Raw genomic sequence first — 22,891 nt, forward strand, 5'->3', positions numbered from 1 at the left:
AGTCCAAATCCCAAATCCCAAATCCCATGTGAATGGCACTGCGTTGTTTTATTTGAAGTGTCTTTACACAATGGAAAGTGCTGGAATGTTGTTCCACATTTAACACATTTATACATCAACAACATCACACTTGATTCTCATTATAAAATTGTTTCTGAAGGTTTTCCACTTACTCCTACTTACAGCAACTTCTACACTGGGGTAGAAATGAAATAATTTAAAAAATAGAAACACCACAGAGAATCCAACCCGGACTTCTGGAATTTCAAAAATCCATAAGCCTGCTGGATAACACAGGTTTTTGTTGGGTTTTTTACCTTTGTTTTAATTCCATGGAACAGTGAGACAGTGAAGCTGGGCTTGGAGTGATTTCAATACCTGAAGAGATACATAAATACTACACCTGTGATAGAAGGACAAACCCCATTTCCTACCTTTTCACTCTGTCCTATTCCTGTCTCTGGAGCAAGGATCTGCCTGCAGGATCCCACTTTGAAGCTGGTGGCAGGAGGGATCCTGAGCAGGCACAACACAGAGTTGAAAACCTCCACATCCATGAGAATCCCTGCCCATTCCTTTTCCCCCTGCTGTCAGTCAAGTGAAAACACTTCTGGAAGTTCAAGAAGCATGTTAGGTACAACTGAAACACACTGAAATGAACCTGAAAAATCTGAATTTCTGAATGATTTCTACACAGGAACATCAGCAGCCTGGTTTGTTCACAAATCATTTTATCTTTTTAAATAGAAAAAAAGAAGAATCTGTCTAGACTAAAAAAGTTTGGCTATAAAATAGCATAAAAGCACAGGAGCAGGTGTTGTTATACCAAGGCATATTTTCCTCCTACTAAAACACTTAACACAAGATCACAAAATCAAAGATCTGTATTCTAAAAGATGCATCCTGGTCTCAGAAGCAGCAGATGCTCTGCCAGACACACAGGAGGCCACACAGAAAAAGTCTTCATGAAAAACAGCAAACAAGGGCTGAAACTGCATAAAAACTGGCTAAGCCAGGCAACTGATTGTCTTTGAAAATACAAAACAGACTGGAGAAGTTAACAATTAACCTTGGATGTTTTAGCTCCTGCCAGGACCTAACAGTCACTGGATTTATTCAGAGGTGGAGGCAGTCCCAAGGACTGGAGAGGAACAAACACCCCCAGATTGTCAGAGAGGATCAGACACAGCACACTCAACAGCTGGATCCATATCTCACTGTCATTAACTCCTAATTAGGGCTCAGTGCAGCCACCACAGGCACCAGAGCAGGAGTGTTGGTGATGGACTCTGAGGTTCTTCCTCTGGTGTTCTCCCCCCTGAATTCAGCTCCTCAGTGTATTTGTGCCTCATGTCAAACTACAAACACACAGCTGGTATTTCTGAGAAAAGCAAAGGTTAACCCTCACCTCAGCTGGCAAGGAATCTGAGCATAGAGAGTGCATTTCACTGGAGTTTAACACTAGATTAACTGGAAGCTGTTGGACAGATCAGCTTTTAACTGCTGTACAAGGAACTTGCTGGAACCCACTCGTGACAGGAGGAGATTATTTCAGCACTTGGAACATCACACTGTACAACAGAGAGCAAAGGGCAACATCTGAAAAAACCAAAACACAGCCAGACTCCCTAATTGTCACTATTTCAAGTCAGGTGGATTTGCTACACTCGGGGGGGGACTAGTCCCTAAAATTAAAGTGCTTTTCAGAGCATTGGCATCCAAAATCTTGAACATGAGAGACAACTACAAGTCAGATCTGGTGTGACCTATAGCAGCAGCACAGACAGCAACACATGGACTGGCCGGGTGCCTGGAGCTGGTACCAGGTGGAGCAGCTCAGCTCTAGCAGGGCATTGTCCCCCCCACCTCCAGGGCACACTCAAAGGCTTTGGAGTCACTCAGGATGGTGGGGGGCGGGTCTGGGCGCCGTGTCTGCAGGATCTTCTGCTTGGGGTTCTTCATCTCCTCCTCCTCCTCAGTCTCACTCTCACACACATGCACAACCACGCTGGGGGTGGAGTCTGTCCCTGCGTGCAGCTCGTACTTCTCCCCTGGGAGCAGCCAGCAAGAGCAAGGTTAAAAACACCCCCAAGGAAAAGCATTCAGCTGAAAACCCCCTTAACTTCAACAGCACAACCAAGTAATCATGAATTCCCACCCCATCTTTAATGTGCTCAACCTCCACTCTTCACCAAATGCCTTAAAACAGTTCCTGCAGCAGTTACAGCACACTTTGAATCCAATCAATCTTTTAATTGGCATTTAGAGAAAGGGAGGGATGTAAAAAACTCCCAGGAAGACATCAGAACACGAGCAGCAAATGCATTTCTAAGTGACATCATGTGTGCTGTATATTTCTGTGACATTTGTAAACTAAAAGCTACAAAAGCATTTAAGAACATCAAGCCTCCCCATTTCCTGCTTTTCACAGAAAGCAAAAAGCACATTTCCCAGGAAGGCTTAGAAAGAGAAGAGACTCATTTTCTTCTCACAGAAAAGGACAAGAAGATAAACTCCCTCAATAGCCACTTTTGAAGGGAAGTACCAAACAAAAGCAGGTAAATGTCCTTACCTGGCCCCAGCTTGGAGACAGCACAGAGCAGGTCATAATTGATCAGAGGAGTTGCATCTTCACTCTGCTTCCAGCCCACAGGGGGAGAGGCAGGGGGGGAAATCAGGAACTGTTTCACAGGTTGTGGAGGAAGGAGGTAGGACTTGTCCCCAATTTCAGCGGACACCTGCACCTGCAGGCAAAGCCAGGAGACAGAGAGCACAAATATTAATTCCCTTGTTATTTGGTTTATTCCCCACTAATTCAGCCTAGCTTTAAAAACCAAAACGGGTTCAGCTCTTTGTACAACACCTCAGGGAGCTGCTGCAGCTCAGAACCTGTGCAGGGGCTGCTGTGGGACCTGTGCCAATGCAACAGGAAACAGATGCAAAAGCATCTCTTAGAAAGAGAATTTGGGACCCACTTATTTTGTTGCAGCCCCTCTGTGTGTCTGATTTGGTGACTGTCCCAACCAATCTCAGCTCAAGACGAAAACCAAAACTGTGCCCTAAAACGTTGGCACAGCTCAGTGTAGAACAATGAGGAGATTTCAGATATTTCAGAGATTTCCCCCAAATGAAGCTCATGGGCAAAGGAGGAGTAAGGGAACAAGGACAGAGGTGCAAGGTCTCTGTGTCCCACTGTACCTGTGCAAAGTAGAGCTTCAGCTTCTTCCCACTGAACTCGGTCTCGTGCAGCTCTATCCGAGCCCGGGCCGCTGCCTCGGGGTTGCTGAAGTTTATCCTCACCCTCCTGAAGCTCTTGAACAGCTGGAATGTCACCTGCTCGTCATAGACTGTGAAAAGTGCTTCAAACCTTTCCTGCAGAGAAACACAAACATTCTCCAGGTGCAAAATGAACATTCTCACTCCATGAAAAGATATTTTCCTTTACTGTCCTCTCCCAAATCCCATCCATTTCCTGAATCACCTCAACCTGGACCTTCCACACCTCCCTCCCTGCTTGTAAATCCACACTCAGGGTAGCACAGCTTTGTCTCACTGGTTTCACCTGAATCCCAAGAGTAAACCGATGTGAATGAGCCCAGAAACTCTGAATACAGCAGGTGCCACCTAGCGAGAGCTGCTCAGTGCTGCAGCTGCACTGCACTGTCATGAAAATCGATTTCATGCTTCTGAAATCCAATTAATAATTTTCAATTATGAGATTCAATTAATTTACCAGCTCTCTGATCCACAAGGGACCTCATTTACAGATTTTTTTCCCCTCAATTATAATGTGCATTAATACACTGAAAATCCAGACAAAAATGTTCAATGGAACACTGAGAACAACTCACACTCCTTCTCCCTTACCTTCTCCTCCTGTACCTCAAACACGGCCTCATGAACGCTGCAGGCAAAGAGTGAGGTAGGCAAGTCACTGAAATCCATCATCTCTTCCAAATCCTCTTCATTTTCTCCAAAAATCATCTGCTCCTCGTCCTCCTGGTCGCTGCTGTACAGGTCTGACTGGCTGTCGCTCCAGGACTTCATGGAATCCCTGAGCATCCTTCCCCCCCAGCAGCTCCTCAGCTCCCAGCAGGGCCCTGCCAGCCAAAAACCCAAACCAAACGTGAGGGGAGCACAGCTTCCTGCCCCACTGCTAAGGGCAAATCATTTCACAAGGGGCAGGAATCCACAGGGAACTTGTTCTGTCCCCACGACTCAGCAGCATCACATTCCCCTGCTGAGGGTGGAGGGAGGACTCTGCTGCTCCATCCAAGGGAAGATAAAGTCACCCCATCAGGAAACTGCAGTTTCTCCTCCCTTTACTCTGACAGGAATCCAAAATGACAGCGCTGTTCTAGAAGCTTTTCTCCATGACACACTTTACAGTGAGCAACAATTTCTTGTTTAATAATTAAAACCATTTCCTGGGTAATCAGAGCAGTCCTCTGGTATCTGAAAAAATAACAACTTTATTTCATCAATGAGAGCACGTGGACAAAGTTAAATCATCTGTCCAAAGCCTCTCAAAAATCTGAAATCTCCTGATGTAAGGAAATGTCCTTTTCCTGCACCTTTCCCATAGGCAGGAGTACTTACAGGAGTAGACACATCAAGGAAGACAAAAAAATGCAAATAAGCAAGAGACTAAATAAAAAACATCAGGGAGAGTATTTTTTATAGAAATGGAAAAGATTTTACTGGAGTGGACCTTCTGCCAACCCATCCCTGCAAAACTCCTGAGGTTATCACACTGCTCTTAGCTGAGAGAAAACCAGGTTAACTGCACCAGACCTGGGTTTGGAAAGAGTGATCACCTGTGACACAACACTAAAAGAAGGCAGTAAATATGTGATGTTTCATTGGCAATGATCTCATTTGAATATTTGCCTAACGAGGGGGGATTAACTGGGTTAATGACAGTGACTGCCCCAGTCACACCTGGGGATCTCAGTTCTGCTGCCCAGCATGGCAGGAAGGATGGAAATTTGGGAGAACAGGCAGCTGGTGGAAACCTCAGTTCTCGTGCTTGCTGATTCATGCAAGGAGGGAAGAGGAACGTGGTGGAAACAAAAGGCACCATCTGGCTCTGAGGAGATCTGGGCTCACCCAAACAGCACCAGGACAGACACCCACATCCAGCCAAGCTCTGCTGGACTGGGAGCAACATTCCAGCCTTGGCCTGCTTTTGATCCCACATTGCTGAGGGATCAAAGCACCCAACCCACAAACTGCTCCAGCACCTGCTTTCCTGACAGCCCAAAGGATGGGGAGGCCTCCAGCAAGGAGAGAGCAACAGTGGCAGGGAAAAGGGAGAGTTTGGAAAGTAAACTCAATACTTGGGTGAATGGTGAATGAAACATGGAGTGAGGAACACACAGAGCAACTCAAGATTTGGTCAGGTCTGAGCCTCAGTGCAGAACAAAGTCAGGGCAGCAGTGACATTAAACCAAACCCAGCTCAGCACAGAGTGCTTCTGCAGACAACACTGGGCTATAGAAGTTACTGCAATTATTTTGTATTTCTTTCTTTTTAAATTAAGATTTCATCATAGTGGTGTTGTTTTTAATCATAAACCTCATGGTTGATTCTATTTCTTTTCTCAGAAAACTGATTTTTCATTACTTCACCCAAATCAATTCAAAACACCTGATGACTGAGCAAGGCAAAAATCTCCAACATCAGGATGACACAGGTGAGACTCAGGTATGAATGTTAATTAAGAAGCACAGGAGTAACAGCCCTGTGAGAAGTGATATTTGAACAGACTGGGTAGAACTATTCACTGTGCAATTATTAGAAAGCATCAAAATCAGAATAAGGACACTCCAGACTTGACAGGTACAGGAATGTGATTATCAGTGCAACAGCCAGTGCTCTGCTTCAGGAAAAGGGAATTTCTTCACTTACCTCCTTGGAAAGGTGAGAGATTCCTATTTATAAATTGTTTGGTGTGAATGGAGATATGCAAATCCAAGTTATTTATTACAATCAGCTTGTTCTTATCATAGTACTAACAGCAATAGAATTATAAACAATTTCATTGCAATACTCATTAGCAAACTACTGGATCACTCACCCCCTCATAGATTTCAGATTAAACAGCACAATTTAAAGGATTCCAAGAACTAAAGCCACTGGGCTCAGACCTTTCACCAAGTCCTTTCTCTGAGCATTAACACCTGCTTATCATTTAAATACCAGCTTGACGGGGAAATGCTTATAAACAATGCTTATAAGCAAACTCCCCAACTTCATAGAAGGCTAAAAATCATCTGAAATGAAAGCAAAGCAGCTCCTGCCATGGGGAGCTGTGGCTCTTCACGGGCTCAGGCAGCACCGGGGAGTTTTCCTTGGCATCCTCTGGAGCAGCGGCTCATTCACGGTCACATCCCGCCGCTCCAGGAATGCAAGGGCTGGGAACGGTGGCGATTTCCACAGGAGCAGTTAAATCTGCTCTGACAGGGAGAAAATCCTTCCGTGGGAGGGCGGGGATGCCCAGAGCAGCTGTGGCTGCACCTGGATCCCCGGCAGTGCCCCAGGCCAGGCTGGGCATGGGGCTGGAGCAGCCTGGGACAGTGGAAGGTGTCCGTGCCATGGCAGGGGTGGCACCGGCTGGCATTTAACCCTTCCCACCAGAACCACGCCACGATTCCAAACCCCACGGAGCTGCCCTGGCTCAGCGCGCCGGGACAAACCCGGGCCGGGGCCGGAGCCTCGGCTGCGAATGTTCTTTAATTCAACCCCCCAAACGCTCCGTCTCCGCCCTGAGAGAGGATGAAAACAACTTCCCCGCCCGCAGCCGCGGCACGGCCCGGCCCGGCACAGCCCGGCCCGGGGGCGGCTCCGGCGGGGCCGCGGCTCAGCTCACCTGCGGACGGCTCTGCCTGAGGGGCGCCGGGAGCGCGCAGGGTCCGTGCGGGGCGCCGGGAGCGCGCGGGTCCCGCGGGCGTCCGGGAGCGGCACCGGGAGCGCGCGGCCCCCGCGGGTGCCGGGGCGGGGCGGCGGCGGGAACGCGCCTGCGCGCGCGTCCCCCCCTCCCCGCCGTCCACCGGGAGCTGAGGGTGTGTGAGGGGGGTCGGTGACCCGGATGGAGAGAGGGAGGCAGCGGTGAGGGAAAGGGAGAGCGGCGGGAGGGAGCCGCGGCTCTGCGCATGCCCGCCCCGCTGAGGGGGCGCGGCGGGTCCGCTCCCCTGAGGGGCCCCGTGGTCCCGGCCTCGCCGCCGCCTCCCCCGGGAGGTTTCAGGGGGAGCCCCTATAGCGCTCCGGGGACACTTCGGGCGGTGTTTGTACGGCTCTGGGCCAGCCCTGGAGAGCCCCGAGGAGCGGCCATCCAGGGTCCCTGTGGGAATGGCTGAGCTCAGAGCGATGAGAATTTATTTTAAAATGGTACAAATCGCCCTCGGAGCAGCTTCCGGACGAGGGATCGGCGGCTGCTGTGGAGGAAGGAGCTGCCCAGAGCAGCTGGGGCTGCCCCTGGATCCCTGGAGTGCCCAAGGCCAGGTTGGACACTGGGGCTTGGAGCAGCCTGGCACAGTGGAAGGTGTCCCTGCCATGGCAGGGGTGGGGTGAGATTTAAGGTCTCTTTCAACTCAAACCATTCTGGGATTCTTCGATTCTTCGCCTGGCATTAATCGGGATGGCTCTGCCATCAGCCTCGGCCAGCTGCCAGCTGGGAACAGTGACAGTTTGTGTCCTCCTCGGAGTAAATCACAGCTTAATCCAGCCATGAGATGGTTCAGACAGCCATCATCTGAGCTGGGTGATACATCGGTGCCTGTGCACATCTACCCTAGAAAGAAAGCACAAACCAACATCCTTTCATTGGTTTTTCACAAAATACCCACGCAAAACTAGAGTTTCACTAACACTAATATTGAGTTCAACAGCTTTGTCCTCACTTAGAAAGACAGAAGACAGCGTGGGTTGGTGATACAAGTAGTGAAATTTCTGTGGCTGAAATATTTTCCTTTAAATTTCAGAAACACAGAGAGATGCTGAGCCAGGCTTCTCTGCCAGGACTTGTCCACCTTTGCCCTGTAAGAAAACAGCCCAGCAGATGTCACTTTAGGAAGGTAGGATCAGTCTCCCCTGTCCAGGTAAAGGCATTCTGCAATTCAGATGCAGTGCAAATTCAGGTGTAACAGGTTACCCTCCATCCTCAGTCCTCCCTTGCTGCAATCTCCTGCTTTATCGATTTAATACCACATTTTCCTCCCTGGGCAACAATAGATTCTGCTTTAATACCACTAACTGCAACATTTGTGTCCACTTCAGTGGCATTTAAAGTACTTTGTCTCTTGCAATAACACCTCGTTTGTAGCACTCCTGTAACACTCCTGACATCAATGGCACATCTTTATATCAGCACTTAGAACACTTGTAATACAACCCTCTAATCCTTGAATGGTGGACGTTAACAAAGTACTTTTATCAGAAATTCTGGGGATTAGGGAATCCAGGGATTCAGTGAAGTGCAACTCTAACACCGAGGCTGCCCTTGGGTTGTTTGTCTTTTCTCCCTTCGTGGTTTGGGACCCCAAGAGATACATTTAATTAAAAGTATCCTGAGGGTTATCCTCTGTTCTCCCCATGGACTGCAAGCCCATCTGTTGAGTGTTAATTAGGTTGGCAAGCAGTCGATTAAGCCAAATTGCCACTTTTCTGTACCCCAGACACGGTGCCCTGTGCCTGAGGGATGCCACCTGCCACAGCTGCATTCCAGCTGTTCTCAGGGGGCTCACATGTGTCAGAGAAGCTCCATTTCAGTAAAAAACGTCACTATTTAGGCCACCAGAAATACAGTGAGTTTGGGTTGTGTCCCCACCCCTTTCTTTGGATCACAATTTCAAGCTCTTCAAAATATTAAATGCAAAATATTTTTTTCAAAGCCCAGTAAAAGGAAGTTTTAAAGGTAAATTGCACAATTCCTACAGCTGACCCCAGCTATGTGGAGACTCCTGTGAAAGTGGGAGCATTAGTAATGCTGTAACAATCTGCATTTCATTTACAAGTGTCCTGTTAAAAAGCAGACAAGAGAGCGCTTTCAATATTCACTTTAGTCACCTAAATCCTGTCAACTTCTCCCAAGACATTTCTGGTCACTGAAAGCTCTACCAGGAGCATGGAGCAAGCCAGAATTCCATAGGTTTTACCACAATCTTTTATTCAAAGTTTGGTTTCATTTGTCTCACCTGAAAGACAAATAGAATTAAGCAGACATGCAACATTGCCTGTGGAAAATGAAGCAGTTATCCTTTACAGTGCAAGAGTGAAAAGCTTGATTTATTTACACATTTTAAGGTGAACAGGAGAATGTTGTAGGCAGATCATTTTACACATTCAGCTGTGCTCCACAGAGTGCAGTTACACATGAAATACACACTGAGGATGCTTGAAGTGCTCTGGGGCCTCAAGAACCACACAGGGAGGAGGCCACAGATGTCAGCTCACACTGGGTGAGGAAGGCAGGGGTGAACCCAAGGAGCTGCACCTTCACCAGAGTGCTGGAGCAGCTCCTGGTGCTGAGAAATCCCTTCCCTTTGGAGGCTGGGGGTGCTGTGCCAGCTGCAGGGTCCTGCCTGAACCCTGCAGTGCTGGCATTCACACATCAGAGTGTGCTGGACAACACTTATTCAATAATTTTTCACCCTGGGATGTGGCACAGGGCTCCTCTCCTTTAGACCTTGCTGTGCTGCTCTGCTGTAAATATTTGCTGCAGTCCCAGGCATGGCCACTGTCACCTCAGACTAACAAATATTCTGTGAAAAGCTCAGTGTGACGGTGCAAAACCCTTCCTGTTCCAGCTTCCCTGGACTAGAAGGGAGGTGAGGAGTTTAATTCACTCCTGAAAAAAACCAGAAAGAGCACAGAAGTCCTTCAGTCAAGTTTGAACAAGACACTTGCTTTCTCTGGGCCCTGCTCATGCCTTTTCTTAGGCTGGAGAGCAGAAAATAACATTTTTTGGAAGATTGGGAGAAAAAGCAAGAAAGAGGAACGTGCATAAAATATTAAAAAAAAACCAAACAAACAAAACCAACCCCATGATAAGATTCCAGTGTTGAACACAGCAACAAAGAGGACTGAGGTGCAGTCCCTCAGTCCTGCCCACACATCACTCATGGAGCTGAGGCCCATGGCCAAGGAACAGCCCAGGCTCCACTGCTGTGGCACAATGATCATAAATATTGTGATTTATGTGCTGGGGAAACAGACACCACCTCCAGTGGAGGCCTTTGGCAGGGAAGCTTCCAGAAGCAAACAAAGGAAGATTTCCCTGTGGCTGCAGGTAAAGGGAACTGTCATTATTAAGTAGAATTATTTGAGCACACAGAGACTGTGTAAATAAAACTTGGTTATGTAAAGCTTTGGAGCAAGGCTTGCCTTTAGAATCTTTGCAGAGAAAGGGCCAAAGCCACACAATAGCACAAAAGCTGAGCTGTGGCTCGGGGCAGTTTCACTCACAGAAGGGCTCACACGTGAGGGCTCTGCAGGGAGCAAGGGCTCAGGAGAACGGGGAGTTCACAGCAAAACCAGCCCTGAGCAGGCCAGAGCAGCCTGCAAGGGAGGCAGAGCCACCTCAGAGCAGCCTGCAAGGGAGCAGAGCCACCTCAGAGCAGCCTGCAAGGGAGCAGAGCCACCTCAGAGCAGCTCTGTCCCCTGGCCCTGTGTCCATCTCAGGGCTGTGCTGAGGAGGAAATCCCAGACCCAAATCCATGGCTGCCAAGTCTGTGCTCCAGTCTGTGCTGGGTTTAATCCCTGCTGAGAACTGGGAGCAGTGCACTGGCACACACAGGACCATCCTGATCTCTATATCAGCAACCCTTTAGGCCCTCCTGAATTGTTTTATTAAGCAGTTAACAGAGAACATTGCCATGGAACGAGTGTGTGGTGCCCCAGCTTGTATTCAGACCCTGTGTTCTGTGGCTGCAGAACCCATGGGTCAGAACAGGTTGATGAAATGGGAAGAGATAAGGAAAGGCAGCATTCCCGTGCCCTTCCCATCCAGCAGTGCTTCCTTCTGCATTGTTAATGAACAAAAGCTGCCCATAAATTCACCAGCAATCGATGGCCACATCCAAAGGCACTAAATCAGAGTCACTGCACCCCAGCAAATGAATGCTCTGGCAGCAGGAGCCCATTACCATCCTTTCTTTTAATCACAAATCAAGTATTGAGGGTGCAAGGAAAGCTGTTGAGGTTTCCTAAGCTCCAGTGCAGGGGATGCCACTGATAAGATCTGAATTGTGCCCAGCTGGTGAAGACAGCTGGGTACAGCCCCAGGGCACCTCCCCTGGCCAGGGGAAGGTTATTTTTCTAAGCTGCACAAAAATGCCAAAGCAATCCAAAGCATGCCCAGATGGAATCAGTCTGGCAAAGCAAACAAGTGCAAAGGAACAGTTCTGTTGTCATTTACAACAACAAGAACCCAGAATAATCATGTGCAGGTCAGGGGAGTTGTTGGGAGTTTCTGGCAGTGGGAAGAGAAACTGGCCATGAGTCAATTTAACAAATAAAAATAAAAATAAATATAAATAAATGCAGAAAGACACTATTGCAAATCTAAGATAATCCCAAACTCCCTGGTATTGAGGGAATCACTTAAAATACACAGAACATGAGCAGTATTCCTTTCAAATACAGTTCCAGGGTCCTGGAGACTCCACTGTGCAGACAGCCCAAACCACACTGAGTGGACTTAAAATGCACTTTCCCAGGAAAAAAAAAAAACCACAACAGTTTTAGAGAACCCCCCCCAGTGCTATCAAAGTGCCAGGATAAGCAGTGAGTGTTGTATTTTCTCCTCAATTGACAGTTCCCCATTGTCCCCCCCTCTGTGTCCATTCTCCCTCAGTATCAGCTCCTGGCCATCTCCTGGAAGCTGGAAAGATAAATATCAAAGTACACAAAGCTCCATTATCCTCACAGGCCTCAGTGAGTGCTGGGCAACTTCTCTCCTTAGGTCATCCACAATAGTAGACAAGTATTGGTTTTCCTTTTTTAAAAATAAAGAAAAAGGGGGAGGACCCCAGTTACATCACCCAAACTGAGCTTTTGAACTAAGGAACTTCAACACTGTTAAAAGCTGGGACCACTAAAGTTGGAAATCCTGCCTCAATTAGAAAGAAAATAAATAAATATGATAAAGAATTCAGATTTTGTCCAAGATTACATCAATTCCCAACAGATACAGTCACATCATTCTCATTTCTCCTTGTCCTCATCCTTTATAGTGCTCCCTCTGCACCATTTAATCCAACTTGAAGCTCCTGCTATGAAATCAGAAAACTGGCAAATAATCTTTGTTCTAAGCCATATAATCCAGTGGTGCTCTAAAAACAACCCCCATCCTCAGTGCCTGTGCTCAGCACCAGAACAGAAGTGCCCAAAATTGGTGCTTTGAAGGGATAAATGTTCACTCTCACCAGTCCTGCTGCTCTAAAGACACAGCGAGTTCCAGTGTTGGTGCTTCAAAACAATTCCATTTATTGCTGAGTCAGGGGAGCTCCATGGCCACACCAGGATTTAGAGCCTTCCTGGAAATCTGTCACAGTCCCTGTAAATGAAAGATTCAATCCTGTCCTCCTCTCCCTGTGAGCAGCTCCTGAGAACTTGTCTGGAGATAGAACCACTCCCAGCAGGGCTGAAAACTGCACAGTCACTTGCACAGCATCTCCTCTCCCATCAGCTCCACAGGGCTGCACTCCCCAGTCCATCAGTCCACACTCCCAGCCAGCAGCAGTCCATGCACAACTGGGATCTGCTCCCTGCCAAGTTCCCAACTAGAAAAAGTTGTTTATTTTAATAACCAGCCTGGAAAGTTCAGCTCCAGACGAGCTTAAAACTCTTCTCAAGGTCGGCTTTACGCTCGCTTCTATTTGAACAGGTAAATAAATAAAGGTCAGACTGCCGAGTCCCTGAAGGTCACTCACTCCTTCTTGCTGTGCTCCAGCACCCTGTAGGGAGGGGCAGAGACGCCCCTGGGCCCGTGCTGCTCCTGCACGATGGGCAGCGTGGCTGGGCTGTACATTTCTGGCATGCTGTCGTTGTTCTCCAGGGCGCCGTAGGAGAAGGAGGCCTTGAGGTCAGGCTGCACTGCAATCCCTTTGTCGTGCATGTTCTGCATGCCTGCAGGAGCAGAGGCACACATTAGGGACAAAAGTGCATTTTTGCTGCTCTCTGTTCAGCCAGGAAATGAGCACTCCCTAAGGCTCGTCAGCTGCTAAATCAAAGACAGGGTTTGTGCTCAGCTGATGGAGAAATAAGCTCCCAGTGCATGAGGGATGGCTCTCAGTTATCCACCAAGTGCTGCAGAGCTTTCTTACAGCTCACCAGAGAGCTTAGCTGTGCCTCCCAAAGGAGATTTCTGCTCCTCTACCTCACTACTGAGCCAGCCCCAAAAATCAGTTCCTGCTAGACCCAGCCCCATCCCCAGCACGTGCTCAAACCAGTTCCAATTCAGGTAACAACTGCCTGATCACCCAGCCCTGGGCAGAGGCACAGCCTGAGCCCTCCCTGGGCAGCCCAGCTCTTGAACAGGGTGATGGAACCCTGGGCTTTGGTCACCTGGCATGGCATCCATGGAGATGTAGGGCTCGAAGGGGACGGGCTTCTTCCTGTTCCTGGTGATCAGGAAGACTCCCAGGAATGCTATGAGGCACCTGAGGGAGGAGAAGGGATCACTGAGATGCCTGGCAAGGCAGAGCACAGAATAGTCCCTGTTGCTCCCTACAGAATTCAGAGCTGCAGTCCAGGCCCTGCCAAGGCAGAATTCCAGGGCTCTGTCCCAGCTGAGCCCCCCTGAACACAGCCCTGGAACACCCCCAGCAACCAGCACAGCTTCACCTTTATCAAACACAGGGAAAAGTTTTCATGTTAATTAATGAATTAACCTTGGCTGACTGCAGGGGAAAGGAAACATTTGGCTTTGCTTTGATGGGATTCCAGGATTTAGCAGCCTGACCTTTCCAAGGCTCCTGTAAACACACCACCAACCACAGATCTGCATTGCCACAGAGCAAGGTGCAGCTCACAACAATGATCTCCAATCGTTTGGGGACTTTTTCCTGTACTTATCTAAAAGATATTTGAGAATGTCCCCTGATTATGGAGAGCTAATTACACCAAAACACTGAGTTAACAGGAAATGTTTTACTGATCCCATCAGCATTGTGCCTTCTCCATGCTCTAAAAACTCCACAAGTCAGGCACAGTTCAGGGAAGGTGCAAAATCTGAAATAAGGTTCCCAGAGAGAGTCTTTGGGTTGTTTTACAATTCATGAGCAGGCAGCTTGAAAACCAAGCCATCTGCTGAGCACCCCAGCTGATCCCCAGGATTTAGTGATTAATTGTTGTGTAATTGTGCATTACCAAGGGTTACACAATTTTTTCCAAACACGACACTGAGCCCTAAGAGCCACTCTCTGCTCTGACAGAGAGGCATTTTTAAACCAGATTTGTATTTTTAAAATCTGAGCCACATAAAGCAACAGTTTTCTGTCAAGGAAACGTGGAGCACTTACCCCAGTGCAAACATACAGATGTGGAGAACATCTTCACCCATGAAGTCCAGGTAAAAAGTTGCTCCTTGAAAAGGAAATCATTCATTACATCTTCCCAATTCCACCTTCAGCCAGAACCCACATCAGCCAGGATTCCTATTTTTATAGCCAGCACCTTTGTTTATTTAATGATCTGAAAATAGGTGTCCTGATTTCTATTTTAACACAAATTATTGACAAATCTTTTCGAGTCTCACTACCAAAATAGTTCTGCTGGTGTCACTAACAGAGATATAAATGAACCTGTGCAGCAAAAACAAGAGGGACTATTTTGGAATGATGAGAAAAATTGGATTTAGCTATAAAAATACACAAACTCTTGACCCCAAACAACAACAAACAGCTCCAAATTCTAGAAGTGTCCTGGGTGGCAGCAGGACACACATTCTGCCTCCTGCTCTTTACATATTTAATGCAAAGAAAATAAAGTCAAAAATAAATAACAAGGAAACATTTTACCTGCACATATAAGAACATATTGAATGAGGAACAGTCTCAAACAAATTGCCCTGCACAAAATGACAGCGCTGAACAGAAAATTTTAACAGTCTATGGGATAATTCACATTTTTAAAAAGGGAAAAAAACCCAAACAAAGCCACTGCAGATGAGAGATGACAAAAAAAATAAGAGTCATCATATTGCTGAGTATTCACCTTCAGGAGGATTATTTCCCAAAATCTTTTGCCCTTTTTTCAGAAAGGTTTGTGCAGTTACCTGCTGAGATTGCTGCTGTGGTGGATAGGATGTAGCCAATGCTGGAGATCTGAGCTGAGTCATAGAGCTGGGAGGCTTGAGCTAAAAACCTGCAACACAATCACAGGCAACAGGGGCTGATTGGGAAGGATCCTTTTTTTGGAAACACCTTTCAAAAGTGATGCATAAATTTAAGGAAATTCATTCTTTGCTCAGTGAATGGCAGCAGCAGAAAGCCTTGGAAAGAATAAAAAGGACAGAAGAGGGAGGTTTGTGGCTGCACTGAAATTACTGCCCCAAGCTCAGGGCCAGAGTGTCCCTCATATTTTGAGAATCCTTTTATCCCTGCTGCTACCAGCTTTTTATGTGATTGCAAGTACAAAGGGGAAAAAAACCCCTAAAAATAGACACATTTTCAACAACACTGATCCTGCACTTTGATTTTAGGCAGCACAGATACTGCATTTGATTGGCCACCATTCCAGTCCTGAAATTGTTTGGAAAATACTTGAATGGTGGCATTAAAACATTTTTATGTTCTTGCAAGTACAAAGGGGGAAAAAACCCCCTAAAAATAGACACATTTTCAACAACACTGATCCTGCACTTTGATTTTAGGCAGCACAGATACTGCATTTGATTGGCCACCATTCCAGTCCTGAAATTGTTTAGCAACCACTTGAACGGTGGCACTAAAACCACCTGGCAGTGGAAAAGCACAGACCCCCCCTGGGACAGATGACAGGAAAGGATGGATAATTCTCTACATTTAAGGGGTAATTCTGGCATGGCACCACAGAGCCCCTGCCCACAGACTGCAGATAAAAGATAGAGAGAGGAGTCCTTACGTGGCCTGGTAGACGGCTGTGGCAGCCATGCACACCAACATGATGTAGAAGATGGGTGAGTCCAGCTGCAGGGAGCCCTGGATGGACACCAGGACCATCCCTGCCACAGCCTTCACTGTCACCACCGTCATGGAACCTGGGGGTCACCACACTCAGCTGGGGCGGCTGCAGGAGCCTGCAAACCACCCCAGCCTCCCCAACCCTGCCCCTCGTCCTGCCAGGCACACAGGGCATGCAGAGTGCCTGTTCTGTCCCCCACAAACCCAGCACAGCAACTGCACTGAGTCACTGAACCCTTCTCCAGCTACAGAACTGGGAGCATTTACTGGGACCTGTTCACAGGGGTGCCAGGATGAGGGAAGAGAGGAGGATCTGACTCCATGGTTCACAAGGCTGATTTATTCTTTTATGATATATATTATATTAAAACTGTACTAAAATAATAGAAGAAAGGATTTCATCAGAAGGCTGGCTAAGAATAGAAAAAGAATGGAATGATAACAAAAGCTTGTGCCTGACTGAGACAGTCTGAGCCAGCTGGGCTGTGATTGACCATTAATCAGAAACAACCACATGAGCCCAATCCCAGATGCACCTGTTGCATTCCACAGCAGCAGATAACCATTGTTTGCATTTTGTTCCTGAGGCCTCTCAGCTTCTCAGGAGAAAAAATCCACAGGAAAGGATTTTTCAGAAATGATCATGGCTCCACATTCACTGGTGCTGTCAGTGTTTAAAGAGTGTTCTGCAGTTATGGGATGGGAGGATACAAATTTCCATTTGGTTTGGTTCATAAAGCCAAAACAAGAATCAGGAAGAACTTTCCTTTCTTGAAAGTTGGGCATTCAGAATTAGGGCAGTTGCTTTGTAATTCATGGAGCCTCTGAGGCACCACTGAAATCCAGCCCCAAAGAGCTCAAAAAAACAAACAAAAAAAAAAGAGTAAAAGAAACAACCCTGCAGGAACTGAAGGTGCATAAACAAAAATTGAGGACTGTGACACAGAGTTCAGCATGGCAGACTTGCCATTACTCATCCTTTTTAAAGTTTAATTGATTACAGTTTCCATTAAAAAAAATATTAAATGTGCAAATCCAGAATCACTGCAGGATCCCACTATGGGATATCAGAATCACCAGGGACAAGCTGGGGTGGCAGAGGATTCCTCATTTCTTCAACCACACAGCAAATCCTAACAGAGCTGAGACAATCCTTGTAGGTCAAATTCTCTCTTTCACCCACTGGCTCAGCCCTCCTCACACACTGAATGCCACCCTTTGTGTGCCCAGATTAAAATTAAGAACATTAATTAATAACCTGCACTTTCTGTGCTTGGAAGATTATTTGCCTGATGGGGAAGCCTTAATTGTTCAAAGGTTCTTTGCAAAGATTCTAAATATCAGCCTCAGGAACATTTCTGGAGAAAATTATTGCGTTTCACGGCCTTAATTAAATCAATATAATCCCCTGCATGCCTCAATGTACTGTTTAAAGATCTTACAAGTCCATATCAACTTACCCAGCAAAGCCACCAGCAGGAGAATAATGACAATGTAGTTTGCATTTCTCTCCTTGTAAAAGTACAGCAGCAGACAGAACACAATGATCTCCACAAGCTACAAAAGAGAGAAATGAGAATATCAGAGATGCAGAGCACATGGGGTTGGCAGTAAATGTGAGCCAATCAAACATTAAATAGGGCAAATCAAAGGGAAATGGGGATCCCACACAATTCTAGACCAAATTCAGCATCATCTCAGATTCCAGTGAGAGGAGATATTCAGCAGCTGCTGGCAGCACAGGAAACACTTCTGCTGTGGGATTTATGGTAAAGCAGCTGATCAAATAGTCCTGACTGAATATCCACAGGAGAGATCTCAGTCTGCTTTCTGCACTGAGCTTCCACAAGTGATCCCTGGGCCAATGCCAGGGTTGTCTTCCTTCAAACACAAATTCCATGGGATTTTCAGTAAGAGATTGGAGGGCCCAGAGAAAGTCAGTGTGGAAAAAGGCCAGACTCAGGCACCAGTAAATTTTCAGTCAAAGACATTTAATCCTACAGAATTCAGAGAAACAAAAGGAGCTGTGCATGTGTCTGACACCTGGAAAAGATGGCCCAGGTCCATGAGTGAACACAGGGAACATTGGCAGCAACCAGAAGGAGAAATAATGCTGGCAACAAAACTGGCCCAGGAGAAAACCCCCACCCTCCATGGCCCCTCACCATGTAGAGCAGGAATGGCCAGCTCACTAAATGCCTGGTGATGTTTTCTGCTGTCATCTTCTCGTGGCTGTTGGGTCCAAATGTCACCAGCAGGTAAGTGCCAACAACTGCCAGGCCACAGCCCACGAAGGACAGCACGTAACGCCCTTGGGCAGCACAGGACAGGAGAGCACAGGGTTAATGAGGGGGTGGGATGCCTGCAATTAATGAATTCATCCCACAGCACCATCACTGGATGTTCCTCAGGGTGCCCTTCCTGCCCCACCTCCAAAATCTTGCAGCCACCAGGGGCTGTGGGAACTGAGACAAAGTTGGTACCAGGTGGCCTCTGGTAAATAAATCAAGCTGCAAGATCTGTGACCCTGCCCACAGCCCCTTCCCACTTCTGCAAACACCTCCATGCCCATGGAATTCATTCCCTTGTGCCTGTGCTGCAGCTTCAGCCTGTTCAGGGGATTTGGCACAAGCCAGGGAAAAGAGATCCATTTGTAATGAACAGTGGAGGAGATGACACATTTCATCCAAGAGGTGCTAATGAGACCTTGCCAGCCCTGTAATTATAATTCCTGAGGGCTCATGCTGTGTGATGAACTGTAAACACAGAGGAGAAATGAAAAGGAACTGTGGAACTTACTCAAAAATTCCTTGGGCTTCCATTTTTCTTTAATAAATATAATTCCTATGATTGCACTAGCTGTGAAAGAAAGAAAAGGAGAGAGAAAAACAGTGAATTCTGGAGCCAGGAATCTCCCACAGGAACACACTCAGGCTCCTTCCTCCTTACCCACAACAGACACTGCACTGAGGGGCACAATCAGTGAGAGAGGAGCAAAGGCATAGGAGGAGAACACTCCCAGCTCCCCCAGCAGCAGCAGCAGGAACCCACTCCACCAGGTCTTGGTTCTGAAGTAGGCCCGGGGGTCCTTGGAGCCTGCCAGCCTGATGTGGCTGTACTTCTAGAGAAGAACACAGAAATAAAGCAGCCTTGTCATGTCTGATTGCTGATTTCAGTGCAGGATGAGGATTTGCCTCAGGGCACTCACCTGCAGGTTGAGGGCAATGCTGCTGACAAGGTGCCCAAAAATAGCCAGAAGTGCCCCAATCAGGTTCTCCTGCAAAGCCAAAGGGAACACACAATGATTGACAATGACTGAACTCAGCCAAGGACCCAGAGGGCTTTGCACACTCTGGAGGAGAGAGAGCAGACTTGGAAACCATTCCTGAATCATGGAACAGCCTGGCATGGAAGGGACCTTTAGAGGTCATCTGGTCCAACGCCCAGCTGTCAGTGAAACCTGTTTGTCTTCCTCCCTTCCTGCTGCTCTGGGCAGCTCAGATTAGAGCTGTGCCTGTGCTCCACACCTGTGAACTCAGGTGCTAGATAAGACCCAACAGCCACTTTCTCCAAGAGACTGCAATTCATTTGCAGTTTCTCAGAGAGGAGGAAGATAAGGCTAAAAAAACCCCACACCATCACTCATTCTTGCCTCTGAAAAACTCATTTATGAGGATTTTATTGCCCTGGAATCCAGAGAATGGATCAGGAACCTCTGCTTCCCAACTATTTTGCTCTTCTCCACTTGGGACAGCTGCTGGTTCAGTCACCGATTCAGCCCATGTGATCAGGAAGCCCAATTATCACAGATTTTAATCTGCTTTTTGTATAAACCAGTTATTCTCAAAGTCACAGGAGACTGCTGACAGCTCCCAACCTCTTCTGCACTGGCATTCAAAGCTCAGCAACAATTCTCACGCTCTGGAGATGGAATTTGAAATGAAGAGAGGATGTAAAGCAGGCTGAGTCACAAAGGAGATGCAGAGGAGGACTGAGGAGAAGAGCCTGAGGCCACCAAACATTCGTGTGCTCCCAAAACTGCCTAAACCTCATTAGATATCATTAGCAGTGTTCCTTCAGCCCAGTCCTTACTTGCATTGATTTGGGATAACCCAGCTCACATTCAGATGTCAATAATTGGATTAATCTTGATTTTCTCATACACAGAAGAACTTCCAGATTTCAAATTCGTAGCAGTAGAACAAAAACCTCTTTGTCAGAATGCACAAAAAGAAGATTCACCCAAAGAGCTTCACTCAAAAGCACCTGAGAGGTTCCCAGGACAGAGAGAGAAGGTGGCAGGAGGATGTCACTGTGTGACACAGTGCAGAGGTCTCTGTGCTGTGACAGCCTCAGGCAACAGCATTGGGTCAACTCCCACAAGGGCCCAGGACTGTGGTCTCAAAGGAAAATAAACCCCTTTTTGCTGAGAAATCGGGGATTCAGAGGGAATTTATCTGCTCCCAGCTGGAGCACAAGGAGGAATTACAGCCCCATGTCCCAGCCTCTGCTGTGGGCTCAACCCTGAAATTCAAACACCTGAACACAGAGAGCAGAGCAGAACCTCTGCATGGCTGAAAGGGCAGCTGTGAGAATCACTGCACCCAAAGCCCTCCACACCCTCCCCTGCCACGCCTTCCTGCAGCTCCTCTGCTCTGCACACACAGAATTTCTCTGTCACTCAGATGTGACACCCCAGGAATGGCTGAATTCAAAGACAGAGCCCTTTCTGCAGAAAATAACCCCAAAGCAGCATCGCTATCAGCTCATTCCAGGAATCAGAGCCTCAGGGATGGAAACCTCCCCGCTGGGGTGGGAAGCTGACCTTGTAGGAGAAGGAGTCTGTGTGTGGCTGCACAGAAACTGCTGCTGTGGCCAACGGGAGCTGCTGGAGCTGCAGGCTGGGGCTGTTTCCTCCTTCCATTCTGGGGTTTTTTCTTTGCTTTTCAGCTTTCTTGATGCTGGAAGTTCTCTTTAAAGAAGGGACTTGGACTCTGCTGGAACCAACATTTGGTACCACTCCCTGCCATCCATCCTGTTCCCCTGGACAAGGTCAGGGAATCACAGAGGGGTCCTGTGCTTCCCTTCCAAAGGGGTCCTGCTGCTTCCCTTCCAAAGGGGTCCTGTGCTTCCCTTCCCCTGCCCTGGCTCAGGGTGGCCACACAGGCACAGAGAGGGGAAGATGAGCCTCTGCTTCCAGCCAGTCGGTGAAGCAGCAGGGTTATGTTCCTTCCAGATGAATCTAAGGGAAAAAAAAAGAAATAAACCCCAAAGAATTAGATGAAATAAATCAGTGGTCCAAAACCTGCAATAAAAGATAGGCCACAGAAACGCCCCTGGAATCAAACTCACAGCTGCACATAAAAAAGAAAAGCAGATTGTAAATGTCTTCTTAGAAAGCCTTGGACAGAAACTCACAGACTCTGCTTTTCAAGCTCTTGTGACCTGGCTGGCCCGCAGGGGTGACACACTCAGCTGGCATTTAGCAGCATCACAAAGGCTCTCAAGTCCTCCAAGCTCTGCTTTTCATGTCCCTCCTCCCTGAAGCTCCTTCCTCCGAGCCCCGGTTTCCCGGTTCCGAGCTCGCTGGAGCTGTCTGGGGAGCAGCAGCACCGCCCCCGCCCGGTCTGAGCGGATCCCGCGGGGTGCGACCGGCCCGGGCTCGCTCAGCCCGGCCGGGATTCGCCGGGAGCATCCCCGGCCCGAGCCCGGACACCGCCCGTGTCCCGTCCCGTGGCAGCGGCCCCGGGCAGCCCCAGCGTGGGGCAGAGCAGCCACGGAAGGGCAAAGCCGCCCACTGTGAGGGGATGGGGCAGCAAATCCCGCTCCCACCGCCAGCGACCCTGCCCGGGCAGCGCAGAGCGCGGGACAGCCCCGGGCCGGGACACGGGGTGTGCCACCGAACCCTCCGGTGCGCGGCCCCGCCGCTGACCATGGCCCGGCCCCGGCACTCACCGGCCCCGGCACTCACCGGCCCCGGCGCTGATCCCGGCCCCGCCGCTGATCCCGGCCCGACCCCGGCACTCACCGGCCCCGCCGCTGACCCCGGCCCGGCCCCGGCCTCCAACTCCGGCTCCCGGTCCAGCGCCGCAGCCGCTTCCTCCTCGGCGCATCCGGTTGGCCTCCAGCGCTGTCAATCAAAGGACCGTCCCCAAGATGCGGGCAAGGATTGGCTGCTGCGCGGAGAAGGGATCTGGCCCAGCCTATGGGCGCAGGGCTCTGAGGGGCCGGGCGGAAGAAGCCGCGTTCCGCCGCTTGGTTGAGGCGGGACGAGGCGGTCCCGCGAGCCCCGCCCGGAGCGCTCCCCGGCCCAGAGCTGCAGGGACAGCCACGGCCCCGCGCCTTCCCCCGCTTTGCCCCGGTGGGACCCGTTCCTCCCGCCCTCCCCGTGTGCGCGGCTCCCGGTGGCGCGAACAGCAGCCGGAGCCGCCTTAAAGCTTATGCGCAAAGCTCCTCCGCCGAGCCATCTTAAACCAGCCGCGGTCGCGCTGAGAACTCGCCTGTGATTGGGCGCCTGCTCACAGTAACAAGCACGGTGATTGGATGAGAGCTGAGGCGGCTGTTGTCTCGGTAACCGGTTGTCCGCATTCCCGGGGCCGCTGAGGGCCGGGGATGAACGGGCAGGAACCGGCAGATACAGACAGCACACCACCCCTGAGCACACCCCCTGAGGGTCGGGGATCTCCCCGGTGCCCCCCGCGCCGCCTCAGCCGTTCAGGTACCCGCCG

At 48.9% G+C, this 22,891-nt stretch overlaps 2 protein-coding genes across 5 annotated transcripts; both read right to left on the bottom strand.

The window, feature by feature from the left end:
* Positions 1-29: 29 nt before the first annotated feature.
* Positions 30-7,098, bottom strand: RCAN3 (RCAN family member 3). Its single transcript, XM_054648251.2, has 5 exons — positions 6,872-7,098; positions 3,868-4,100; positions 3,199-3,372; positions 2,573-2,744; positions 30-2,051 (listed from the first exon to the last, which is right to left on the bottom strand). Exons 2-5 carry the CDS (start codon positions 4,060-4,062, stop codon positions 1,843-1,845), a joined length of 750 nt encoding a protein of 249 aa, XP_054504226.2. The 5' UTR covers positions 4,063-4,100; positions 6,872-7,098; the 3' UTR covers positions 30-1,842.
* Positions 7,099-9,145: 2,047 nt separating this feature from the next.
* Positions 9,146-22,627, bottom strand: NIPAL3 (NIPA like domain containing 3). 4 transcript variants are annotated; one of them, XR_013184977.1, is made up of 13 exons: positions 22,192-22,627; positions 20,989-21,405; positions 19,372-19,440; positions 19,113-19,284; positions 18,963-19,022; positions 18,329-18,474; positions 17,624-17,720; positions 16,105-16,240; positions 15,278-15,366; positions 14,523-14,586; positions 13,567-13,661; positions 10,641-13,128; positions 9,146-10,578 (listed from the first exon to the last, which is right to left on the bottom strand). XR_013184977.1 is itself a non-coding variant. In XM_054648347.2 (12 exons), exons 2-12 carry the CDS (start codon positions 21,085-21,087, stop codon positions 12,929-12,931), a joined length of 1,227 nt encoding a protein of 408 aa, XP_054504322.2. In that variant the 5' UTR covers positions 21,088-21,405; positions 22,192-22,627; the 3' UTR covers positions 9,146-12,928. The 4 variants fall into 4 exon arrangements, 2 of the variants coding, with proteins under 2 accessions (XP_054504322.2, XP_054504323.2); XR_013184976.1 differs by having other exon boundaries at positions 9,146-10,557; positions 10,590-13,128; XM_054648347.2 differs by having other exon boundaries at positions 9,146-13,128.
* Positions 22,628-22,891: the final 264 nt, after the last annotated feature.

The sequence above is a fragment of the Agelaius phoeniceus genome, chromosome 22, assembly GCF_051311805.1.
Source record: "Agelaius phoeniceus isolate bAgePho1 chromosome 22, bAgePho1.hap1, whole genome shotgun sequence".
NCBI lineage: Eukaryota > Metazoa > Chordata > Aves > Passeriformes > Icteridae > Agelaius > Agelaius phoeniceus.

Bases quoted from the DNA above. Each gene is read 5' to 3' on its own strand.
- NIPAL3 (XM_054648347.2), bottom strand. From the start codon at position 21,087: ATGGAAGGAGGAAACAGCCCCAGCCTGCAGCTCCAGCAGCTCCCGTTG. The intron at 19,441-20,988 runs GTCAGCTTCCCA...TTGGCTTTGCAG, and splicing joins CAGACTCCTTCTCCTACAAG to GAGAACCTGATTGGGGCACT. The intron at 13,662-14,522 runs GTAAGTGCTCCA...CTCCTCCCTCAG, and splicing joins ATCTGTATGTTTGCACTGGG to GTGCCTCATAGCATTCCTGG.
- RCAN3 (XM_054648251.2), bottom strand. From the start codon at position 4,062: ATGCTCAGGGATTCCATGAAGTCCTGGAGCGACAGCCAGTCAGACCTG. The intron at 3,373-3,867 runs GTAAGGGAGAAG...GTTTCTCTGCAG, and splicing joins TTGAGGTACAGGAGGAGAAG to GAAAGGTTTGAAGCACTTTT. The intron at 2,052-2,572 runs GTAAGGACATTT...GGCTGCTCCCAG, and splicing joins TGTCTCCAAGCTGGGGCCAG to GGGAGAAGTACGAGCTGCAC.